This window comes from Macaca fascicularis, chromosome 3 (genome assembly GCF_037993035.2).
Source record: "Macaca fascicularis isolate 582-1 chromosome 3, T2T-MFA8v1.1".
NCBI classification, from domain to species: Eukaryota; Metazoa; Chordata; class Mammalia; order Primates; family Cercopithecidae; genus Macaca; species Macaca fascicularis.
The window spans coordinates 105,455,535-105,480,077 of NC_088377.1; the positions used below are offsets into that span (position 1 = coordinate 105,455,535).

The following is a 24,543-nucleotide window of genomic DNA, read 5'->3' on the forward strand; positions in this document are numbered from 1 at the left end:
CTTCATTGGTATCACTATGATTATTGCAGTAACACTTGTTATTTATTACATACCATGCATTGTGTTATGTGCTTTACCTGCATTCTCTCTCTCATTCAATCCTCATGACAACCATTTAAAGTAAAAGTTATTATCCCCATTTACAAATGTGGAAACTGGAGTTCAGGCACATCATTTACTCATCCAAGGTCATGGAGTGAATAGATGATGGAGTAGGGAAGAATCCAGGGCTGATGGTGGAGCCCCAGCTGTTGGTCACTCTGTTGTCCTGCCTATTATTTTGCTCAATTAAATTGTTTAAAGCAAAGAGCTAAGTGTGTTTCATAGGCATTGCTAGAAAATTTTAGTTCCATTTGACCCCCATCTTCTCTTGGCAGAGGCAGCACCATTGTGTGTGTGTGTGTGTGTGTGTGTACACAAATTGTGACTTTGTTAAGATGTTTCATGTCCATCACTAAATGCCACAACCTCAGGCAAGTTCAGCAACAACATATAGAGAGGTTTAGTTGTCCTCTTTGCTATTAAATGAAGTAAGTCAATAATGCCTATTTAGTTTCTGTGTTACTAAATAGGCCACTCTTGAACAACAATACCTCTAAAAATGCAGCCCTGTGGAATTCAGTAATGTGCTAGGTCATTTGAGAAGACATGTGTCTGAGTCTCTTCCGTCTTCCTGCTCTTCTAAAACAAAATATAATCAAGGAGATTGGAAAGATAATATTGAAATGTGATAGCCACGATCAGTAATTTAGATAACAGCTTCCTCATCTCTAGGAAGTAATTTGTACATGATGTGATCAAAACCTAATGAATAATGATTTTTTTTTTTTTTTTTTTTTTTTTTTTTTTTTTTTGCTGTATGTGTTAATGTTTTTTAAAACTTCAGTTCAGGCATTGGAGGCCATAGTGGCTAAGCCCTCATTGTACCTGAGTGCTCACTCAGGAACAGAGTAGCTGAATGCCAGGGTTAGAGCTGGGGGATTCTGGCTCCTGCAGCTGGAAGGGCTAACAAGCAAGAAGGTAGACAATAAGACCTTGTTTTGAAACAATGACAAACTTATAGAAAAGTTGCAAGAATTATACAGAGAACTTCTGTATACCCTTTACCCAAATACTTCATTTTAAATATTTGCCACATTTATTTTATCACTCTCTCTACATACACACTTTCACTTTTGGGAACCATTTGAGAGTAGGATTCATACACCACATTGTTCTTCATGGCTTTATACTGTAGTATATAAAATAGGAATACTCTGTTATATAGCCACAGTATAGTAATCAAATTCAGGAAATACAGCATTGAAACAATTTTATCTATTCTACCTTCCATATTCAAATGCTGTCAGTTATCCCAATAATGCCTTTAGTATCATGTTGCCCCTTGAGTCAATTTCATTGTCATATCTCTTTTGCCTCCTTTAATTGGGAACAGTTCCTCAGCCTTTCTTTCTGTTTCATAAAATTGACACTTCTGAATAGTATAGGCCAACTTTTAAAAATAAAACACTTCTCATTCTGGGGTTGTCTGATGTTTCCGCATGATCAAATTCGGATTACATAGCCCTGGCTGGTATGCACCAAAGGAGATGTTGTATCTTTTTCAGCGTACTTTACCTGGAGGCACATGGTCCACCTGAGTCTCACCGATAGTTAATATTAATCACCTGATTAAGGTGCTAATTTTTCTGCTGCAGTGTTAACATTTCCCCTGAAAAACCAATAAGCTTTGTTTTTAACCCTTTCCAGTCTTTGGGGATACAAACAAAACAAAACACAGATCATTGACGATCCAGAAGCAAAGTCCAAATGTCAAAATATCCTGATGATAAGTCATAAAGTCATGAGACGTTATAGTGGATAGGGGCCTTAGAATTGCCAGATGTGTGTGAATGGGAGTTAGTTTTAATAGACTTAATTTTTTTCGAGCAATTTTAGGTCCACAGCAAAATTGAACCAAAAGTGCATAGCCTTTATAAGCCCCCTGCTCCCATGTAGGCACAGTGCCCCTGCCATCAGCATCCCACACCAGAGTACTGCATCTCTTACAGTCGATGAACCTACGTGGACACATCATCATCCAGAGGCCTTAGTTTACATTAGAGTGTTTTACATGGCAAATGTGTTTTTCAAAAGTCAAGGTAGAGTGTGCATTTGCTACACTCAAAATATTCAGGGCTGTTACTTTGCTTATTTCTTTTAAAAGAGATAGTTTTTTTATGGTATTTTGTTTTTAATTATGCCTCCTTATTCCTTTTTATAATGATTATATCTCTATAGTTTACTTCACTTTAAGGTCAGCTTTTAATAACATGTCAGCGGAGAGAGAGAAACTGAAGCAGCTGATGGAGCAGGATGCCTCCTCCTCCCCATCTGCTCAGGTCGTTGGTCTGAAGAATGCCCTGTCATCTGTAAGTTACATGTCTGCATCCAGGAATGCCTGAGATGTGTCCAGGCTCATGAATGTTTTGTAATTTCTATTTCCATGGTTGTGTTGAAAATTCAGGAGAAAACCAAATTATCCGAATTATATTGTAACCTTTCATCAAATCTGTTTATACACCAAAACTTGCCTATCCAATTCTTAATAGCTAGTATTTTATTAAGTGATACCTTCTTTAAGTTTGGTTTCCTCTGACTGATCTAAATTTTTTTGTTTCTCTAACATTTTTATTGTACGTTTTTGTGTGTATGTGTGCATGTCTTACAGACGTTTTTCTGTTAATGCTTACAAAATCTGACAGTTTGGAGGAAATTTTATTGGCATGAGACACCACAAGTTTAGCCTTACTTTCCAAATGACAGGTGGCAGAGTGAAATTTCCAGATCATGCTCTTACCTTCTCTATTGCAAAGCACTGATCCTGTTTACTACTCTTTGAAAGACATGAGAGCTATTTTGTTTGATTGGATAGTACAAGGCATTTAGCTTCCCCACCCCGCCCCACCTGCTGTGGCTACAAAGAGATGAGTCACATGAAAGTGCCTGTCAGGCAATCACTATACCTTCATAGTAACAGGAAAATCACTGACATGGTCCCAAATGATTCTCAGCCATTCTGTCACTCATTCTCTCTTTTTTTTTCATCAGTTTCAATTAATTCTTCAGAATAGTTAGGCTCCATTAAAGTGCCATGTCCTACCTCGATTTGAATAAAGTTATCTGGATTTTTTTTTTTTTTACCCTACATCTATTAGGAGGCTAGAGAACTTTTGAAATATCATACTGATTTGGTTTTACTCTTTTCCTGTACTTTGGTATTCCTACTTTAGAAAAAGAAAGAATGTGTGCACATATGAAATCACCATCTGAAGCAATACTGAATTTTCTATTTCAGGTCAGGTAGGGGAGATGAATTTTAGGATCTTGTAACCAGAAGCCAACACAGGCATTGAGAGAACTAGAAAATGTTGATTCATATTTTCTATTCATCGTATTGCTAAGAAAAGTGATGCTTTTGATATAATGTTAGTGATAAATCCTTTGCCAGTAGCACATATAGTTGTTGTAGAATATGTAAGGAATATTCACTCATGGACCATTCCAAGTATGCTATCTTCAAAAGAAATTAAAAATAACATTGGCTTGCTCCATATATAAAAAGAGTCTTAATGTTGTCTTAAGGTCACAGATAGAATCGCCCCCTTTTTATTGTAGCAGACAGCCATACACTGGGTGCGTGCCATTTTGGTTTGACAGAAGCAGAAGCAAAGTGTTTTTGGTTTTTTTTCCTGAGTTTCTTATTGTTCCCATTAAGCTAGCTTTTAGTGTATTTACAAAAGGTACCTCTGATGGGCTTCCAAGGCCCCTTTCCCCGTGATCTTCCTCTCCCTGCTTCCTCCCACAGAAGCCTGGCCTCATCTTGTCAATCTGCCTGTCTGGCCACTGAGACCTATTTGGCTGTGGTATCCTAGGCCAAGGCTGTTCTCACCCTCACTAAGGAATTCATTCTCACCCATATTCATGATTTTGGAAATCTCGGATAAAACTGAATGATCCTTTCTTTCCTTTTTGGCTTGGATTCACAATTGGGTTTAAGACTTGTTTTTTGAAAATAAAACTTTTAGAACCATATAAGAGCTATCAGAATGGGTATGTCGGTGCTGTATGTACAGTGTTGCTATGTTTTCTTCTTCTGCCTGTGGCTTACAAAGGAAAGAAAAACTAATAAAATAGCACAATTTTCAGGCTGTACTAAGATTCTAGCCTCCGTACCACTGACACATTGGCCAGAATAAAGTGAGTACTCCAGAGAGATTGTTACATGTGGTTGTGTGATCTTAGCTCTTGTACAGTGCTTCTTAAGTGGTCCTCAAGGATTTTCAAATAACCCATATGTTCTGCGGGGACTGAAAAATAAAGCCAGCATCCCTGCTGGAGATCCAGGTAGAGGATTAGGCAGTGCCACATCCTTCTGTGCTTTCAGCAGGTCAGTCCTGCAGGCCCTGGTGGATGGAAAAGGCTCAGAGCTTCTTAGAAAAGAGTCAGGAACACAGACACATAGGCTGAATCTGCATGCAAGCACCCATGGAGCTGATCCTGTGAGTGTCTGGGAAGACAGTCAGGAGAACTTATCCCCTTCCACAGACAGACCATTGGAGAACAGTTGGTCATGAAGTGCACAGGAGTATCAACGTGAAAGAAGTAGCTTCCTTTACCTTTCAGTCACTTTCCTCCTAGTTGAGAGGTTGAGATAAGGAATGGGGCCTGCCCAGGGAAATACAAAGGAGACCTGGGGTAGTCTCAGATGCGCTTTTTATCTCACATTTACCCATTCCCAGAGCCATGGTCCTTAAGCCCTTATGCAGGTAAGTGAGGTTTACTCATTTCTTTTTTGAAATAAATTGCCTTGGTCCTGAAGAATGAATAGAACAATCAATACTCATATTGGAAAAGAATAAAAATCTTTCACAAAGTCCTACTTCCCAGCACACAGCACACTTTCTTTCTTTCTTTTTTTTTTTTTTTTTTTTTTTTTTGAGACAGGGTCTCACTCTGTCACCCAGGCCGTGATCTCAGCTCACTGCAACGTCTGTGAGCCTCCCAGGTTCAAGCAATTCTCCCACCTCAGCCTCCCCAGTAGCTGGGACTGCAGGCATGCGCCACTACGCCCAGCTAATTTTTGTATGTTTTGGTAGAGATGGGGTTTCACCATGTTGGCCAGGCTGTTCTCGAACTCCCGACCTCAAGTAATCTGCCTGCCTCCACCTCCCAAAGTGCTGGGATTACAAGTGTGAGCCACCATGCCCGGCCTCCAGCACACTTTCTAATATCTGATTCAATGGGTATGATAATTAAGTAACATTGAAATATGTCCAATCATAAGGGGTGGGGACAGCGTATTCTTCAAAGCTGATAGAAGCCTGGATTCCTTAGGAAGGGATTTGACCAAAGAGACTCCAGACCACCGGTCTTAACAGAAGCTGACAGTGTCTGTGACTTCCCTCTCTGTCACGCTTACCAACCCTCCTTCCATGTCTGGAATGAGAAAAGAGAAGGAGCATCATTTCCAGAACCTCCAGTGTGTCATCTCCCAGGCATCTCAGAACCAGTATCCTCTTGGAGAGCATTCAAGGAAAAAGTCCAGAAAGTGTGCTCTCAGACCACATCACCTGGAATTTCATCAAGCTCTTAGAGATTGCTCCTGCAGGGCCCACTGCTGTGCTTTTCTGAAACATCCCCATTTATTAACAGAGCCCCACTATTTTAACATGTTCCAGGCCCTAGCACAAAACACAGATCTTAAAGAACGCTTACGCAGAATCCATGCCGAGTCTCTGCTCCTCGACTCCCCCGCTGTTGCCAAGTCGGGTGACAATCTGGCAGAGGTGGGTAGGTTTCTCGTCTGGTAATGTCTCCTCAGCTGCCACCCGCTCCTGTGATACCATCTGTCCAGTTGCACGGCCTCCCTGCTTCCCCTCGTGGGTGCTGTTCACCTCTCTGCCCTCCTCCTCTGGGTGCTGGCCGCAGCTGGCTCATGGACTGGGGTCTCGGGCTCAAACGCTTTCTTGAGCGTATGCTGCTAATTGCATTTTTAAACTGCTCCCTACCCCTGAACTCTTCTTTCTTTTGTATTTCTTCACCCTGTTTCGCTCCTAAATGTCACTCCTTTCACTAAGTGGTACTGGAGTAGGAACTATAGAGAGAGAAACATTTTCTCTTGTTACTACTGAAGAAACCTATATTACTCTGACCTGCAGTATCTTGGTTCCCTGCCAGCCTCCTCCCCCTCTAGCCCTTTCTCTGTGGCTGTTCCCGTCTCCCTTTTCTGCAATTTTATTTTTCTTTTATAGAATGCAGCTGTACACTCTGAGGGAAAAAAATACTTCATTACAATTAAAGTGTCTCTTGGTCAGTTAAAAGTATGTTAAAAAGTTCTTTCCTCAAGACTAGGGATGTTTATCCAAAATAGTCTTTGCATGTTTAAAATGAGAAATTTCAGAAAAGTACAAGTAGGTTACTCAAAAAATAAGTAGGAAAGAGTAATGAAAATAAAAAGTTTTAAAGCTATTTTTTATATTATATGCCTGCTTCAGATATGCTAAATTTTTATTAAGAAATGAATTAGACTGAGTACACTTAAAATAAAAAATATAAGGCAGGTAATAGACAAGAGGTGTGTGTTTATATAAGTTTTTAAAAGAAGTTTGTAATGTTTAATCATAATCCTTCATCCTTCTTTTCCTGTCCTCAGAAAAAAAACAAACCCCTCACACACCTTCACTCCTTGGGAAGCCATTGTGCTGGGTGGTGAGGCGAGTTGAGGCTGAAGTCAGTCAGTATATGGACTGTAGGGCCCCGGGCACTGAACCTATTTGGAGACCATATGGTGCCATGTGTGAACAGGCCCATCCGCTCTCATGAGCCTCACCCTCTGTCTGACAGAAGCTCATGGGGCTCTACTACTTCTGAGGCACATGCTAGTGGTTAAGTATGACATTCCTTTATAGAAATGCTACCCCCCAAGAGGTCACTTTTCAGATATTTTAGCCCAGACCTAAACTGTCACCTGCAGCATTGAGCACCTAAACATTACTTACGGCGCCTTGACTTTAGGCCTGGGCAGGCCCTCTTTTGAATCTGCACATTTTCTAAAAGCAGGACCCAGTCATGGCCAGGATCAGCCATTACTGACCAGCTGCCACTTACTATAGTATTCTCTGGAGTTTGTGCATGTTTTCAGACAGTTATTTACCTTTTTAATAGTATTATCACAACTTACTTATTGAACAGGTAATTAAATACATAACCTTCATTTATTCTTTTATGAATTTATGCTTGGCATGTCTACTTTGGAACTGTTTGTGTTTTGGAAAGGAAACCAAAATCACAAGTCTTTTAAAATACATGTTTTTAAACTATATATTTAAAATGCATATTTTAAAACTGATCTTAAAAGTAACATACCTGAACTGAAATGCTGTACACTGTCCTTGAGAGGTAACAATAACATTCTTCAAACATACACCTTCCAAAACAGCCTTCTTGAGTCTAGATGCAGTTGTCATCTGTATCTATTTCCTCTTTCAGAAATTTTCTGTTTCCCTTATTTTTATCCCTTTTATCATGGAGTGACTCAGGCTAACTTTCCCAGCAAAGGTAAAGTTATTGTTGCCTTCAGGACATAAGTAGGAAAGTAAGTGAAAATGGCCTCCCAGACTGAAAACTTGACTCCAGTTAACTTTTTTTCAGTAACTCTGTTACCTCTGATACTCTATTGGGAAATGACAGTCTCCAACAATGGGGTCAGCCCAAGGTGCTCTCTTTTTAGAACTCTCACTTTCTTTGCTCACTTTGTTACCTTTTCTTTAGCCGCATATATTACCCATCTTTGGTGTTGGGCCTGGCTAATTGAATTCTAAAATGCCCACCTTTTTAAAAATCAAATTACTCCACAACCTCCAAATTTCTCCTGTTTTATATTCCTGAATGTGAAGATTTAATATTATCAAGTTATCAGTTCTCAGATTATTTTAGGTTCCAAATGAAAGGGCAAGTGACTTTGGGAGGTAACACCATACTATATCCAATGTCCATTTAAGAGACTAAAAAAGGCCAAAACTTTTAAAGAAAAGTCTGGAAGAGAAGGGAACTTAATTCTTTTAATTGTCTGCTTGCTATATCAGTATGCACTTGAATGCATTACCTCACAGAATCCTAACCATGACTCTGTGAGGTGGGTGGTGGTGGTTTCATTTGAAAAACAACAGAACTAAAACTCAGAGAGGTTAAATAACTTCCTCCAGACACACAGCTTGTAACAGACAGAGCTGGGATTTAAATTCACATCTAATGAGGCCAAAGCAATTCCTTTCTCAATAGTGTACACTGCTAGATAATGAAGAACAGTATGCCAAGCCAGAAAATAAAATACTCATTGAAGCTCCAGCAGTTAAAATAAGGTGATGATGGGTAAGAATGGGACGGAGTAACTCTCTTAGGCATAAACATTATTTTGTATATAAAAGAAATAAAGATTATGGTTCGAAAAGGCATCAAAAACCAATGGCAAAGAGATGGATTATTTAATAAATTAGGTTGGCACAGCTCAAAGAAGTTTATTACATTATTATTATTAATTACCATTATTTTGGAGTTGCCCAGCCTGACCTTGAACTCTTGGACTCAAGCAATCCTCCTGCCTTGGCCTCCCAAGTAGCTGGGATTATAGGCACTCACCACCCACCATGCCCTGCTCAAAGCAATTTAAAAAGAAGTTTAAATCTTCATTGCATGCTAAAATGAATCAAAAGCAAATTCAAGTTAAATATAAAAATTCAAACTGAAAAATATTAATGTAAATATCAAACTGCTAGAATAGAGAAGATTTTCTAAATTGGGGTACAATAGAAAAAAATTGCAAAAGAAATGTTGATTAGATCTGACTGTCTTTTAGGAAAAAGTAATGTGTGTCAAAAAAAAAAGACAAATAGACTGGGAAAAATATTTTCAGTGAAATTGACAGACTGAGATAGTGCTAAATCAGTGATAATGTTTTTCATATGTAACCAATGAACAAATAATATCAAGTAACTTAAAACTTTAATAAGTAAATGGAAAAAGGCCATAATTCTCTGTCTCTCTCTCTCTCTCACACACACACACACAGAGGGGCGGAGGGAGAGAGAGAGAGAGAGAGAGAGAGATAGGTATGGGTTTTCTTTTTTTTCTTTTTCTTTTTCTTTCTTTCTTTTTTTTTTTTAACTTATTTTGCAATATTTGTAAATTCACAGGGAAGTACGAAGAAATGCAGAGGGAGGTCCCATGAACCCTTCATCCAGCCTCTCCCTACATTAACATCTCTACAAGCTTGTTTTTTTAAAAAGGAGTAACTATTCGGCTTAATGAAAATTAAAACAGATTAGCTCAAAAGTTTTCTAAATTATGGTATGTAGTGCCTTTAATATAGAAAAAACAGAGGTTTCCTTACTTGTTGATGTGATTAGGTAATATATATTTTGCCTTAAAGGTTATTAATAATTCTACTTCCAAAACTTGATTCTAAGAAATAACATGATACAAGCAAAGATATATTTACAAACATACTAAACCATTTTTGCAAATCTGTAAACATACCTGATTTTATTACTCTGTGACACAAATATATAATAAAATATTTATCAATTAAAGTTCATTGTCTCAAAGAATTTTGAATGGTCTGGGAAATGTTCACAATATAATGGTTAGTGAATAAAGCAAACAATATGTAGACTGTCTATCCCAGTTTTTCAAAATAAAATTTGAACACAAATATTTTACTATGAAAATATCAGCAAGTTAATAGGGGCCACATCCACTCTCACATTCATACAATGGGACTTGAAGTGATATTTATTTGCATTTTTAAATTTTCTGTTCTGAATACATATTTTTGTTTTCAGAATGCATTTTAATTTTGAAAAAAAACTATCTTGCAATGTTGTTTGGGCAAACTTTATAAAATTACATATATAGAGATATGAAAATAGCATGATTATTTCACAAGAAAAATGTATCAAAATGCTTGTAGTGGTTGTTATAGTGTGAACTGTGAATGTTCCTTTCCCTCCTTTCTCTCTGTTTATGTAACTTAGTGGTGTCCAATCTTTTGGCTTCTCTAGGCCACATTGGAAGAAGAAGAATTGTCGTGGGCTACACATCAGATACACTAACTAACAACAGCTGATGAGCCAGGAAAAAAAAATTCACAAAAAAAATCTCATAATGTTTTAACAAAGTTTACAAATTTGTGTTGGGCCACATTCAAAGCCGTCCTGGGCTGTACGTGGCCCCCGGGCTGTGGGTTGGACATCCTTGATTTAACTTTTTGTAATGTAAGCAATAGATAAGCAACCAGTCATGCATTACATATGTGAAAGGAAAGTATTGAATTGAACTGACTGGGTTAATATTTTAACAAATGAGGTCCTGAGTTGTTTAAGACACCAAGCTGGAGACTTGGAGCTGCAGCAGTGCTGATGAGTTTTCAGTACATACAGGAAGACACCAGAAAGGGCTAGGGCTAGGAGTATTATTTTCAGTGTTGGTCAGCCAGGAAATCCTTCGGACCCATCAGTCTAGGAGGAGGAAGATACAGAGAGAGCGGGAGTGACTAGTAATAAATTAATGAGTAGAACAAGTAAATAAATCATGAGCATCTCTTGTGACAGGAGCACACAGAAGACATAGGACAATTCTGTTGTTTGAGTGAGTGTTACAGAAGCTGTTCCTTATGATGTTTTCAAACTCGATAGCTTTATGTCTGGCTCTTTTGCGGAGAGAGACCTTTTCCTTGAAGTTAACAGCTGTGATACAGATTCTAAAGTGATCTCTTTGTTAGGGTAGAGAAGAGGCTAGGTTTTCAGAAGGCTACATGGGTATTAAAATGGGTAGGATCATTAATACTTTGGGCAGATGCCTTATTTAGGAAAAGGATATATATTTCAACAGTTTGTAGATACATATTTACAAACAGAAGCAACCAATTTGTAAAGGGACCTTTTATTACGAAAATCTGCTCTGGCCCTCCTGTGCGTGGCATCCCCTCCCTATGAGACTGAGGGGTGTGTCCTGAATTCAGACAATTTCTGGGCAAGATATAATCTGCCTTTTCCCCAAATTGTTCTGGATGATATGGAAGCAACTCCTTTGTTATCCCAATAAAAAATGTGAGTGGTTTTACTACTACCTGTCTACTCTGAAAGAAATCAAATCATCCTGTCCTGAATCTGTTCTTTTTCCTCAACTGCCAGCTCTGTGAAGCCCTCCCCAAACAAAATCTCTCTAATCAGAATCAATCTCTCCACTTTGCCAGCACTTTGTCTATTCCACAGGCCTGGTCTGATACGTGTTGGATGCATTTTCTCACCACTCATTCAGTCCACAAACGTTGTCTGGTTCATTGTTATATCCTGCCATGGCCAGCTCAGCACTTTAGTCCTCCCCAGAGGGAAAGTCCAGACCCAGCGGAGTGGAGAATGGAGGGTCATGCGAGATGAGAAAACAATGATATTCTGTTGTGTTATTTGTACAGAGGCTTATAAAGAGGACTGGGGACTTCCTTTCCTTGCAGAGTCATTGTGGGTGGAAAGAGACAGACAAAGAGAACTTGTATCATTCATCCATGAATAATAAATTATCTGCTACCAGGGTGCTTCTGGACCAAAACACACTGTGTATTTGTCAAGGGACACCTTGACAAAAGCCAAAGCAGCATATTGTTCCTTCAGAGAGCATAGAGGCAGAAGAAAGCAATGTTGCTGTGAACCAGCCATGCAAGGACATGCATTCAGTGCAATGCAGAGGAGATTTTAGTATTAAAAGAAACATCCAGCAGTGGTAGCGAATAAGAGGATATGATTCAGAGAGCATTGGAATTGTTCCCTTTTTAAATGGAACAAAGAGTGACCTGGACAGTTGTTTTTTGCCTTGTGATTTGTTGCATGTGTGTGAGAAGTGATAGTGCCTGTAAGTGAGGTACCCATACTGGGGGAGAACTTTGTGTTTTGCATGAGGCTCACTTCTCAGTGTTGGAGCTGACCTCTGCTTTGAGTTGCTTATTTGCATGGGCGTGTGACCTTGTGTATTGTGCAACTAAATCACTTATTTTCTTTCTCTTGAGAATGTTTCTAAATGTATACATTTTTGGTTTTGTTTTTCAAATAGGAAAACTCCCGAGATGAAAACCGAGCTCTAGTTCATCAGCTTTCTAATGAAAGTAGACTCTCCATCACTGACTCCCTTTCCGAGTTTTTTGATGCTCAGGAAGTTCTGTTATCTCCAAGCTCTTCAGAAAATGAGGTTTGAGCAATGTTTACAGTTAGGTGCCTCAAAAATCTCTCTTGTTGCTTTGCTGGTTAATCTGTTCAGTAAACAGTCCATAATCAGAAACACTAAACTCAGTGGCCCTTTTTAGTCATTGTATTCTGAGAGTTCTATCATAACTCATACCCAAAAATGATACTGTATGTGAGAAGAAAAAGTAAAAGTAGAGAGCATTGGATATTTTCTCATTTCTGTAACTTGATGTGTTAAATTTGTTATACTTTTTTTTTTTTTTTTTTTAAACGGAGCCTTGTTCTGTTGCCCAGGCTGAAGTGCAGTGACGCAATCTCAGCTCACTGCAACCTGCGCCTCCCGGGTTCAAGTGATTCTCCAGCCTCAGCCTCCCAAGTAGCTGGGACTACAGGCATGCACCACTGCGTCTGGCTAATTTTTGTATTTTTAGTAGAGACTGGGGTTTCACCATGTTGGCCAGGCTGGTCTCAAACGCATACTCCTAACCTCAGGTGATCCGCCTGCCTCAGCCTCCCAAAGTGCTGGGATTACAGGTGTGAGCCACTGTGCTTGGCCTCTTTTTTTTTTTTTTTTGAGACACAGTCTCACTCTATTAGCCAGGCTGGAGTGCAGTGGTGTGATCTCTGCTCACTGCAACCTCTGCTTCCCAGGTTCAAGCAATTCTCGCACTTCAGCCGCCCAAGTAGCTGGGGATACAGGCGTGCACCCCATGCCCAGCCAATTTTTGTATTTTTAGTAGAGACAGGCTTCCTCATATTGTCCAGGCTGGCCTCGAACTCCTAGCCTTAAGTGATCCACCCGCCTCAGCCTCTCGAAGTGCTATATTTCTTTTCAAGTACAGGTTAATAATTTTGACTTCTACCTATTTAATAATGTAATATGTCTACTGCAGAGAAGGAAATTAGCATCCTGTATGTTTCTTAATCATGAAATTTAACCTACATTGATTTATAATATATAATAATTATATTTTTTTCATAGTGTGGTTATTGTAATATTGGTTTATAGCATTATTTGTTTTAAATTGATGCATAACAATTATACTTTCCTGAATAGCAGTTATTATAGTATTATAGTTAATATTGCTTTGTGTCAGTGTGTACTAGTAATGTTACCCCTTAAATATAGACATAGTCATCTTGTTTATGTATTAATTCCCATAGAAGATACTTTTTACACCAATAGCTCAAAGACAAATTGTAACTCCTTCTACTCAAACACTAATAAATTCTAAAAATACAGTCAGAATAAGAATCTTTATAATAACAGTCTTGAGCTTGCTTGCTGTTTTTCTTGTGAGAACTAATTCAGAATGTATACGAATTTTAAGAACAGGTATTTGTTGTGAACATCTCCTTGGCAGATTGGTATATGGACCTTTATGAAAACAGTACCCAAGAGTATTTATAGTGTGGGACTCATCATGTCTGATCATTTTTAAGGGTTTTATGAAAATCTCGCTCTTGTTTATTCTAACTCAAATGAATGTTATTTCTTCTTTCCCATAGATTTCTGATGATGACTCGTACGTCAGTGACATAAGTGATAATCTTTCCTTAGATAATCTCAGTAATGATTTAGATAATGAGAGACAGACTTTGGGTAAGATTTACATTATTGAATCTCTGAAAAGTTTGGATTTTCATAGAATACTAATATGTTGTATAGTTAACTCTTGAACAATATGGGGGTTCAGGGGTATATGCTGATACCCCACACAGATGAAAATCCATGTATAACTTTTGACTCCCCAAAGATTTAACTACTAACACTCAATTAACACATATTTTGTGTGTTATGTGTATTTGAGACTGTACTCTTACAATAAAGTAAGCTAGAGGAAAAAAATGTTATTTAGAAAGTCATTAGGAACAGAAAAGATACTTACAATTCATTAAGGGGATCATCATAAAGGTCATCATCCTGGTCATCTTCATGTTGAGTAGGCTGAGGAGGAGGAAGAAGAGAAGGGGTTGGTCTTGCCTTCTCAGGGGTGGCAGAGGCAGAAGAACACCTGTATACAAGTGGACTGATGCAGTTCAAATCTGTGTTGTTCAAGGGTGAACGGTGTAGAGGACCTGCTACAAGCAAAGAGCTCTAGCAAGTACTATGTAAGAAAACTAAGACATGGACCCCACCCCCTAGGATTTTATAATCTAGGAGAGGAGACAGCACCCACATGTGAAAGATGTATTAATTCAAATAAATTTGTCTGCTTGTACAAATTTTTATTTTTATAAAGTGAGTGTATGCCAATTATATGAATATAAAAAACGTAACAGATACTTTTTTTTTTTTTTGAGATGGAGTCTCGCTCTGTCACCCAGGCTGGAGAGTACAATGGCACGATCTTGGCTCACGGCAACCTCTGCCTCCCGGGTTAAAGCAATTCTCCTGCCTCAGCCTCTGGAGTAACTGGAGAATACAGGCACGCACCACCATACCTAGCTAATTTTTGTATTTTTTGGTGGAGATGAGGTTTTACCATGTTACCCAGGCTGGTCTCGAACTGCTGACCTCAAGTGATCTGCCTGCCTCGGCCTCCCAGACTGCTGGGATTACAGGTGTGAGCCACCGTGCCTGGCCCAGATATCCCTTTTGCAGTCTAATGTTCTCTCTGTGGACATGTTAGAATATGGTTTTTTGCCCTTAGAAATCAGGGAGGTTTTATAATTTAGGAATGTGATAGGACTTATATAATAAAAGATATTATCCAAGTCGTCATTTAGCTTCAGATTCTTCAAAACAACACATTTGAAAGTAACAAATGGCTACCTCTTGGATGGACCCCTCAGGGTATCCTAAGATGACCCTTTATTACTGCTTGATCCCAAGAAGGGAAATGATGGGCAGGAAAGATATTTCATAATGCTAGTTCGAACTGTGGAATATCTGGAGTGTCTGGCTAGCCCCCTAAACTTTAGCTCTGATTTAGGACTTTAGTAAGCAGACTGGCCTGTTTAGGAAGGTGCCCTTAAAAAGAATCTGCCCACCTGGACAGTTCCCTGCGTGGGTCCTTGTAGCATCAAACACTTACCAGTGTTGGTACTCAGTTTGCCTTGGAGTGTCTAGGTTTGTCTGCACTATGCATCGGATATTCAAAGCACCACCTATTTTCATATCTACACAGAGGAGAGGGACCATGCCAGGCACCTTTTTGATATTTCAGTGTTCTTCAATTCATTGTGTATGTGTGAACTGATGAATTGTTACCTGAATGCTTAAGAGCCACCTTTTGGGGGACCGCAGTATAGGGGAAGAAAGCAGGTAGTTTTACCATGCTTTGGAAGAGTATCCTTTCAGTATCACACCTGCTAGAAGTGAGATGCTCATCATGGTTGGTGTTTTGTTTGAAATGTTTCTTGGGAGATGAACCCCTTAGTGGAAAAGTCTAAGAACCAGTGGGTTGGAAGAAGAAGGCCAAAAACACCGGAGCAAATTTGTGTGCTACTTATTTTTCTAGAAAAACAAGGAGGCAAGTTGAAAGAGAAATGAAGAAACATCACTCCCTTGGCAAACAGCACGCACACTAAAGTGGTGCTCCCACCGTAGATGAGGAGGATTGACAAATGTGGAAGCCCTCCATTTCTTTGAGTCTTATAGAGAGGGAGCCATAGGGAGTACAGAGTTAATGGAGTGTTCAGAGGTCAAAGATAAAGAGAGGACATGGTTCAGAACCTAAGACCACAGCTATGCTGTGTTGACACCAGCCAGGAAAAGCTTAGAGGTTAGAGCTGGTTCTATCGTACTCTACAGCCATGTTGCTAGAATGCTAACTAACATTGCCTTTTTGTGTGTGTGAAGACAGATTCTCACTCTGTCACCCAGGCTGGAGTGCAGTGGTGCGATCTCGGTTTACTGCAACCTCTGTCTCCCGGGTTCAAGCAATTCTTGTGCCTCAGCATCCCGAGTAGCTAGAATTACAGGCACACACCATCATGCCCAGTTAATTTTTTTGTATTTTAATAGAAATAGGGTTTCACCATGTTGGCCAGGCTGGTCTTGAACTCCTGGCCTCAAGTAATCCACCCGCCTCAGCCTCTGAAATTGCTGGGATTACAGGTGTGAGCCACCATGCCTGGCCTACATTGCCTTTCTTGAACAAGCACTGGGCAAAACCCAGCTTTCTTCTTTGTCAGTGTTTGAATACTAGAAATGTGTGTCCCCCAGTTCTTTACAGACATTCCCAGGGTTTGGGGGAGATTATATTTCTAAGCATCAATACTCTACTGAAAAGATTGGATACAGAAATAACCTTTACATTTCATAGCATCATTTTGCCTACGTTAGGACCAAGGTCTTGATACACTATTATTGTTTGAGTTTATAGTAAACATGAGATTTTTAGACTATTTCCTATAAATTTCTTCCCCACAATGCTGCTGGGCACATATTAGGATCTGTCTCTATGCTGGGTACTTTGGGGAAGTTAAGTGGTTAAGAATGTGGATTAAGGGACCAGACTTCCTTGGTTAGCCCCAGCTCTGCCACTCAGTGGTTGTGTGTTCTGGGACCAGATACTTAATTCCTCTATGCCTTATTTTCTTCATCTGTGAAATGGGGATAATAATACTGTTTACCACAAGTGGTAGTTACAAAGGATAAGTGGGAATAATGCGTGTAAAATGCTTAGAAGACTGCCTGTCGCAGAATAAAATGCCAGATACGTGTTAGCTGTTAGTAGTATTGGTGGTTATGATGGTGGTGGAATAACACTCTTTCAAAATTTAGATTAGTGTAATCAAAGAAAATTTTTTGAGACTACATGAAAAACTGTTTTCAAAAATGACTGTAGGCAAGGCACAGTGGCTCACACCTATAATCCCAACACTTTGGGAGGCTGAGGCAGGAGGATTGCTTTAGGCCAGGAGTTTGAGACCAGCCTACGCAACATAGCAAGATCCTATCTCTAAAAAAAGATACAAAAACTAGCCAGGAGTGATGTAGCATGTCTGTAGTCCAAGCTACTCAGGAGACTGACGTGGCACGATTGTTTAGGCCCAGGAGGTCAAGGTTACAGTGAGCTATGATCACACCACTGCACTTCGGCCTGAGTGAGCCTGTTGAGAAGGACCCTATCTCAATAATTAATTAATTAATTTTAAAACTGCCATTTGCAGCTATTTACCTATGTTGTATTTACCCGTATTAAGCAACTAAAACAGGCTGGGCATGGTGGCTCACGCCTGTAATCCCAGGACTTTGGAGGCTGAGGTGGGTGGATCACTTGAGCTCAGGAGTTTGAGATCAGCCTTGGCAACATAGTAAAATCTCATATCTACAAAAATACAAAAAATTAGCCAGGCATGTTGGCATGCGTCTGTGGTCCCAGCTACTTGGGAGGCTGAGGCAGGAAGATTGCTTGAGCTGGTGAGGCAGAGGTTGCAGTGAGTTGAGATTATGCCACTGTACTCCAGCCTGGGCAACAGACCAAAACCCTGTCTCAAAAAACATTTAATTTAATTTTAAAAAAGCAAAACAAATTCAAAAGCTAAATGGATGATTAGATTAACATGAAATGCACAGTGTGGCCCTGTTTTCATGTGTTTCTGTTCATCAGAGCAGCCCCTTTATTCAGTGATTGGCTTTATAATTAGTAAATGTTAAATATGTATGTTTAATAAAATATATATCAATAAAGTATGTTTATTGATATATAAATAAAAAACAAAATGCAAGAGATTTCATTTGAAAATAGGTACAATGGAGGATAGGAAATTCAGTGCATGAAACGAAGGAAAAGATTGATAGATTGACATACCTAAAATGGGTGTCATTCATCAAAATACTCCATGGAGCAAATTTAAAGGTAAATGCCAAGTGGGGATTAAATTGTAAAACAAATATAAAAACAAAAGAGTATGGTCTTAATACATAAATAGGAAGGCAGGCAATTCAGCAAAGCAAAAGTGCTCGTGAAAGCACTCCAAACCACACAGGAAATCTTTTAAATGTAAGCTAAAACAAGCAGGTTACACCGTCCACCTGACCATCTGACAGAAATTAAAAATGAAAATGACAAGCCTCAAGAGTCCTCAGGAGATGGATGCTCACATCTGCTGCTGATAAATGGGGAAGTTGGGGGCAGCCTTTTTGAAAAGCAGTCTGATTATGTGAATCAAAAGTCTTAACAACATTCAGAGTTATTGACAGAGTAATCCCACTTCTTTGTATCCTAAGAAAATAATCAAAGATACAGGCAAAAAATATTTTTACCGTCATTAAAAATGATGTTAAAAGAAAACTCTTAGGTTCCGGGGTACATGTGCAGGTTTGTTATGCAGGTAAACTGCATATCACGGTGGTTTACTCTACAGATTATGTCATCACCAAGGTCATAAGCATAGCACCCAAATAGGTAGGTTTTTGATCCTCACCCTCTATCCACCCTCCACCCACCCTCCACATTCCAGCAGGCCCTGGTGTCTATGGTTCCCTTCTTTATTCATGTGAACCAACGTTTAACACCCCTTAACAAGTGAGAACATGCATTTGGTTTTCTCTTCCTGTGTTAGTTTGCTTAGGATAACGGCCTCCAGCTCCATCTATGTTGCTGCAAAGAATATGATCCCATTCTTTTTTATGGCTGCACAGTATTCCATGGTGTATATGTACCACATTTTCTTTACTTAGTCTACTGTTGATGGACATTGAAACTGATTCCATGTCTTTGCTGTTGGGAATAGCGCTGTGATGAACATACACGTGCATGTGTCTTTATGGTAGAACAATATATGTTCCTTTGGGTATATAGTCAGTAATGGGATTGCTGAGTTGAATGGCAGTTCTGTTTTAAGTTCTTTGAGAAATCGCCAAACTGCTTTCCACAATGACTGAGCTAACTTACATTCCCACCAGTAGCGTATAAGTGTTCCCTTTTCTCTGCAACCTCACCAGCATATTATTTTTTGACTTTTTAATAATTGCCATTCTGACTGATATGAGATGATATTTTATTGTGGTTTTGATTTGCATTTCCCTAATGATTACTGATATTGAGCAAAAACTGATGTTTCAGAAAAATTTTAAATAATATGGAAAAATACTCTGTTAGCTGAACAAGCAGAATATAAAATATGCTTACAGTATGAACAACACAGATGGAGAAAACATGAAATGAAGATACTCTAATATATAAATGGCTGCTATTTTGGGATGGTGGAGCAATGAAATGACCATTATTTCCTGTATTACTTTCCTGTAATAAACACAATTATTTTACCAGAATTTAAAGTGATTTTTTAAAAACTTTACAAGTTTTTATAAACAGTAAGCAGCTATAGGCATAGAAATCCAATTTCCAGTTTTATTCTAAGTGTGTATGAGCTACGAGGAACTAGATTTTGAGGAGCAATTCAAGGTCTTCCCTGTGAATAAAGTCGATGGGTTCTAGTGTGTGTCAGTTTGAGTATTTAATTGCTCAGAATTCTTTTGCCGATTTTCATACTCTGGACAACTGAGTTTAATAGTAACATTGAGTACTTGCTAGGTAAGGTTTTTTTCGTGGATTAAAAATAATAGAATAAAATGAAAAGCTTTATAGGGACAACCAGGCCTCTTTCCCTTTCAGGGCCTGTCCTTGAAAGTGGTGGGGAAGCGAAGTCCCGGAGAAGAACGTGCCTGCCGGCACCCTGCCCCAGCAGCAGTAACATCAGCCTGTGGAACATCCTGAGGAACAACATCGGGAAGGACCTGTCCAAGGTGGCCATGCCGGTGGAACTGAACGAGCCCCTGAACACACTGCAGAGGCTCTGCGAGGAGCTGGAGTACGGCGAGCTCCTGGACAAGGCCGCGCAGATTCCCAACCCCCTGGAAAGAATGGTGAGGAGTCAGCCTTCCCTTGTCACTGTCCAGCCTCAATCCCCGAGCCACGAGGCCATTCACGGGGCCCATCAGAGAGACAGCCCCTGTTCCCTCCGGTTTCATTTTGATTGTTCTATAGACAGGTTCATTACTCAGAGCTGTCTGGCTTCCTCCGCCTGGCTGTTTCCAGTCACCTTGTCAGGATTTGGAGGCAGGGTTGGGGTGCTTCTCTGTGGCACTCGGTGCCTGGGGTAGTTCTGTTCTGTGGGTTCGTGCTTCCTCTTTCTCCAGAAGCCTTCTAGCTGATTGTTCCAATGTGCCCGGCTGGAAAACATGTCTTTAGGGCTGTCTGCATGTTTATTTTTACTTCCCTGGGTGGACAGAATTTAATTTCTCGAGCTGTTTTTCTCATCCAGTGTAAGTTTCCCCTGAGAATGTTTGTTTTTATTTCTGGAATTGTCCCATTGGCTCCTCGGTTTTTGGAAAATAAAGTTCACTAGAGGAGGTTTTCACATCAGAAATATTCTTTTTTTCTCTCTCCCTCTTATTTTATAGAGTACTTAAAAAAAAATCTTAGAAAAGCCCATCTTCTCTACTCGGCATCAGCTCCAGTCACAGCATGCTGGCTTTTAAAAGGACTTCCAAGTATTTCTCATCTTTCCCCCATCTCATGGGTAGGGAGATTGGGAATGGAGTACTCAAAGGGCAAGACTCGGGCAGATCAGCCTTCTCTATGACTGTGACTGACTTTGTTCTTGAACATGGGTGTCTGTACCTCTTTTTGCTTCTTCATATTCAGTGCCCTTAGAGCAGTAAGGTCATTGTCTCTACTGGATGCTGGGACATCAGTGTCCCCCAAATGCAGAGTCTCTCTCCTGGGCGTTTGCCAGTTGGCTACACTGGAATTGGAGTGCCCCCTCGGCTTCACAGACCTAGCCCTGCCGACACCCCCCATTGATGGAGGATGCTATTCTTTTCTACATTCTAAGCATTCTGCAGTCTTAGCGCTTATTAAAACATTATTACTTCTATGATTTGAAGATTAAGGGGAAATCTTACCTGCTGTCTGAGAGGGATATCCCATCGTCATTCTGCCCAGTCTCCAGGGCCTCCCCTATCAAAGAGACTTCCTTTTTTTGAGTCAGGGTCTTTGTCGCCCAGGCTGGATTACAGTGGTGCAGTCCTACCTCACTGCAACCTGGAACTCCTAGGCCCAAGCAACCCTCCTGCCCTGGCGCCCAAAGTGCCGGGATTACAGGCATGAGTCACTGTACTTGGCCCAAAAGACTTTCTTTCTTGTTACTGATAATCAGGGTAGGAGACAAAAACCAGCTGTATTTTTTAAACTGTTCTTGGTTACTTGTCCCCAGATAATTTTTGCTGAATAAAAGGAAGGCAAAGCTTCTAGAAATAGCTTCTAAGGCAAGTGTTAAAAGTCAGCATTTGTGGGCAGCTCTTTTCTTTAAAGGAAATGATTGGCTTTGAGGGTGAAAGTTTCTTAAAGATGTTTCATCCTGTGGCAATTTAGAGACCCTTAGGATATTCAGATGATTAATTGGTGTAATTGCCCTTGAGCAGAGGTTTGAGGAGAGGCTTCTCATCCCCAGCATAACCACTAAGCAGGAGTCTTATTGCATGGGTTTTGTTTACTAACCTGCAGGTCTGCTTATGCCCCTGCCTGGACTCTCCCTCGTGCTGCCAACCCATAGGGAGAGTGCTTCCTTCTGCCTCCCCTTAGGTCTCTCTTCCCCACAGCATCATGCATGGCACTAGGTTCTTTCATCGGTTGTGTTCTATTTTACATGGTGAAGGTGACTAAGGGTTGATTCAGCATTCCATACATGGTGTGGCTGTACTGTTTCACAGGTTACCAATGTGGAGAAGCAGGGAGAGGAACACACACCCAGGTTTCAAGAACGCAGGCAGTCACAAGTAGGACTGACTTGAGTGTAGTTGATTTTTTCTTTTTTTTTTTGAGACAGAGTCTCTCTCTGTCACCAGGCTGGAGTACAGTGGCACAATCTCGGCTCACTGCAGCCTCTACCTCCCAGATTCAAGTAATTCTCCTACCTAAGCCTCCTGAGTAGCTGGGATTACAGGTGCGTGCCACCACATCCGGCTTGTTTTTGTATCTTTAGTAGTGATGGGGTTTTTTTTTTTTTTTTGAGACTGAGTCTGGCTCTGTCACCCAGGCTGGAGCGCAGTGGCTGGATCTCAGCTCACTGCAAGCTCCGCCTCCCGGGTTTACCCCATTCTCCTGCCTCAGCCTCCGGAGTAGCTGGGACCACAGGCGCCCGCCACCTCGCCCGGCTAGTTTTTTGTATTTTTTAGTAGAGACGGGGTTTCACTGTGTTAGCCAGGATGGTCTCAATCTCCTGACCTAGTGATCCACCCGTCTCGGCCTCCCAAAGTGCTGGGATTACAGGCTTGAGCCACCGTGCCTGGCCAGTAGTGATGGGTTTCACCATGTTGGTTAGGCTGGTCTCGAACTCCTGACCTCATGATCCACCCACCTTGGCCTCCCAAAGTGCTGGGATTATAGGTGTGAGCCACCGTTCCCGGCCCTTTTTTTTTTTTTTTTTTTTTGAGACAGGGTCTTGCTCTGTTACCCAGGCTGGAGTGAGTGCAGTGGTGCAGTCACGACTCACTGTAGCCTCGACCTCCTGGGCTCAATCAATCCTCCCACTTCTGCCTCCCAAGTAGCTGGGACCACAAGCATGTGCCACCACACCCAGCTACGTCTGTTGTATCTTTTCTGTAGAGAAGAGGTTTCGCCATGTTGTCCAGTCTGGTCTTGAGCTCCTGGACTCAAGCGGATCTGCCTGCCTTGGTCTCCCAAAGTGCTGGGATTACAGGCATGAGTCACTGCACCCAGCCAAGTATAGCTGATTTTTATAAGCCATCCAGCTGCTCTAGAGAATTCTATAGCATGAGGTGGTGAGGTGGCCCCTATTCTAGGCAGCACCAAAAATTTAGCAGAAGGTTATAAAGGAAGGTTATGTGACTAGTGAGCATTTATGAAAGGCACTCAGCTCTTCTTCAGTATAAGAAACTGCATGAAATGTGCTGGGAAGAAGAAATCTTGAGATTGTTACTAGCCGACATTAGAAAGGAAAATTTGCCATCACTGCTTAGGCTTAACTGTTTTCACACACATGGAAAAAAAGACAAAGAAGGTAATGTGCCCCCCCGGTGCCCTGACGGGGAACCACTGCTGATGCCAAGACCTCACAGTGAGGGCCGCCCAGAGACTTTGTTCACTTCGTGTTCACGTAAAGTTTTTCTTCCTTCCGCTCTTTATTTTAATGTTTTTTTTTTTTTATGTTTCACTTTTCCTCCCAAAAAAGCAGAACTTTAAAGTCACTATATCCTGTGGCTTGTTTCCCAGGCTTAGGAAATGACTCAGATTTTCTTTGGTCAAAATGAATGTTTTGGTTTCTATAATATCACATTTTGAATGGTTAAATTTATGATGCTGATTCCTGAGTTTTGGAGGGATGTTTTAACACTCCTTTTTTAATAGTCTTTCCCCACTCTACCCCTAAAGCCTTAGCATCTTATCAAGATCCTCAGATACTGTCAGGCTTAAAAGTACTGGCCTCAGCTTACCAGTTTCCAGAAACAGCGTAGTCCAGTTTAGAAATGTCATCGTCTTGATAGCGTCTCCCAACTTTTAGGCATCAAGATAAACGGACAGCTTGAAAACATTGGATTAATTTGTTTGGGGGCCCAAATAAACATTATTTAAACCTACAATTTTAAACCTATGTTGGTTTGGTTGTTTTTAAACAACCAAAGACAAATCTTTGGCTTTCTGAAAGAAAATCATAGAGGTTTTATTTTGTTAAGTTCTTTGTGAACAATAAACCTCTTGGTGACACAGAAGTGACAACGTTCTTTTCTCTTGTCCTTAGGTGTATGTGGCAGCCTTTGCCATATCAGCGTATGCATCTAGCTACTACCGAGCTGGGAGCAAGCCATTTAATCCAGTTCTTGGAGAAACATATGAATGTATTCGGGAGGACAAGGGCTTCCAGTTTTTTTCAGAACAGGTATATACACCCTTTTGTGCTTGTTGGGAGGGGTTGCTTATGTCTCCCGTTCATTGTGCTTCTGAAATATTTATTTCCTACCTTTCACTGGCTTCAAAGCAGCCGAGATAATTACAGTGCTTTTCAACATAAAGGGAGGGATCGATTTCCCTTCCACTGAAGCCAAGCCACCACCCAGGGGCATAAAGGTACCACCAGTAATTCTGCACACTTGCTTGGCTACATGCATTGCCGGGGTCCTTTCTCTTTAAAATCGTTAGCACAAAGAATTTTGAAAGGATGAACATTGGCCCAACCTTCAATTTAGAGGTTTAACATTGCTCCCTAACACACTGACATCGTTATTCCAGAGCATGAATGCCCCCAGCAGAATGGGTAGCACCAGATAAATGTGTTATTCTCAATTTTGATT

At 40.4% G+C, this 24,543-nt stretch overlaps 1 protein-coding gene across 14 annotated transcripts in view; it reads left to right on the forward strand.

Annotated features, from left to right (window-relative positions):
* OSBPL3 (oxysterol binding protein like 3) overlaps positions 1 to 24,543 on the forward strand; it is a 185,644-nt gene that overhangs the window by 125,653 nt on the left and 35,448 nt on the right. For 6 of the 14 annotated variants that reach the window (XR_012432594.1, XM_065542188.2, XM_074035328.1 and 3 more), the window contains 6 exons: positions 2,281 to 2,411; positions 5,721 to 5,828; positions 12,145 to 12,279; positions 13,785 to 13,878; positions 19,847 to 20,097; positions 23,994 to 24,131. Coding sequence is in view for 12 of the 14 variants with exons in the window: in XM_065542188.2 (XP_065398260.1) it covers positions 2,281 to 2,411; positions 5,721 to 5,828; positions 12,145 to 12,279; positions 13,785 to 13,878; positions 19,847 to 20,097; positions 23,994 to 24,131 (857 nt within the window). In the remaining 2 variants the exon portion in view is untranslated. Of the gene's footprint in view, positions 1 to 2,280; positions 2,412 to 5,720; positions 5,829 to 9,233; positions 10,191 to 12,144; positions 12,280 to 13,784; positions 13,879 to 19,846; positions 20,098 to 23,993; positions 24,132 to 24,543 lie in introns of those variants that run through there. The other 8 variants (XR_012432595.1, XM_074035329.1, XM_074035330.1 and 5 more) reach the window with 3 other exon arrangements.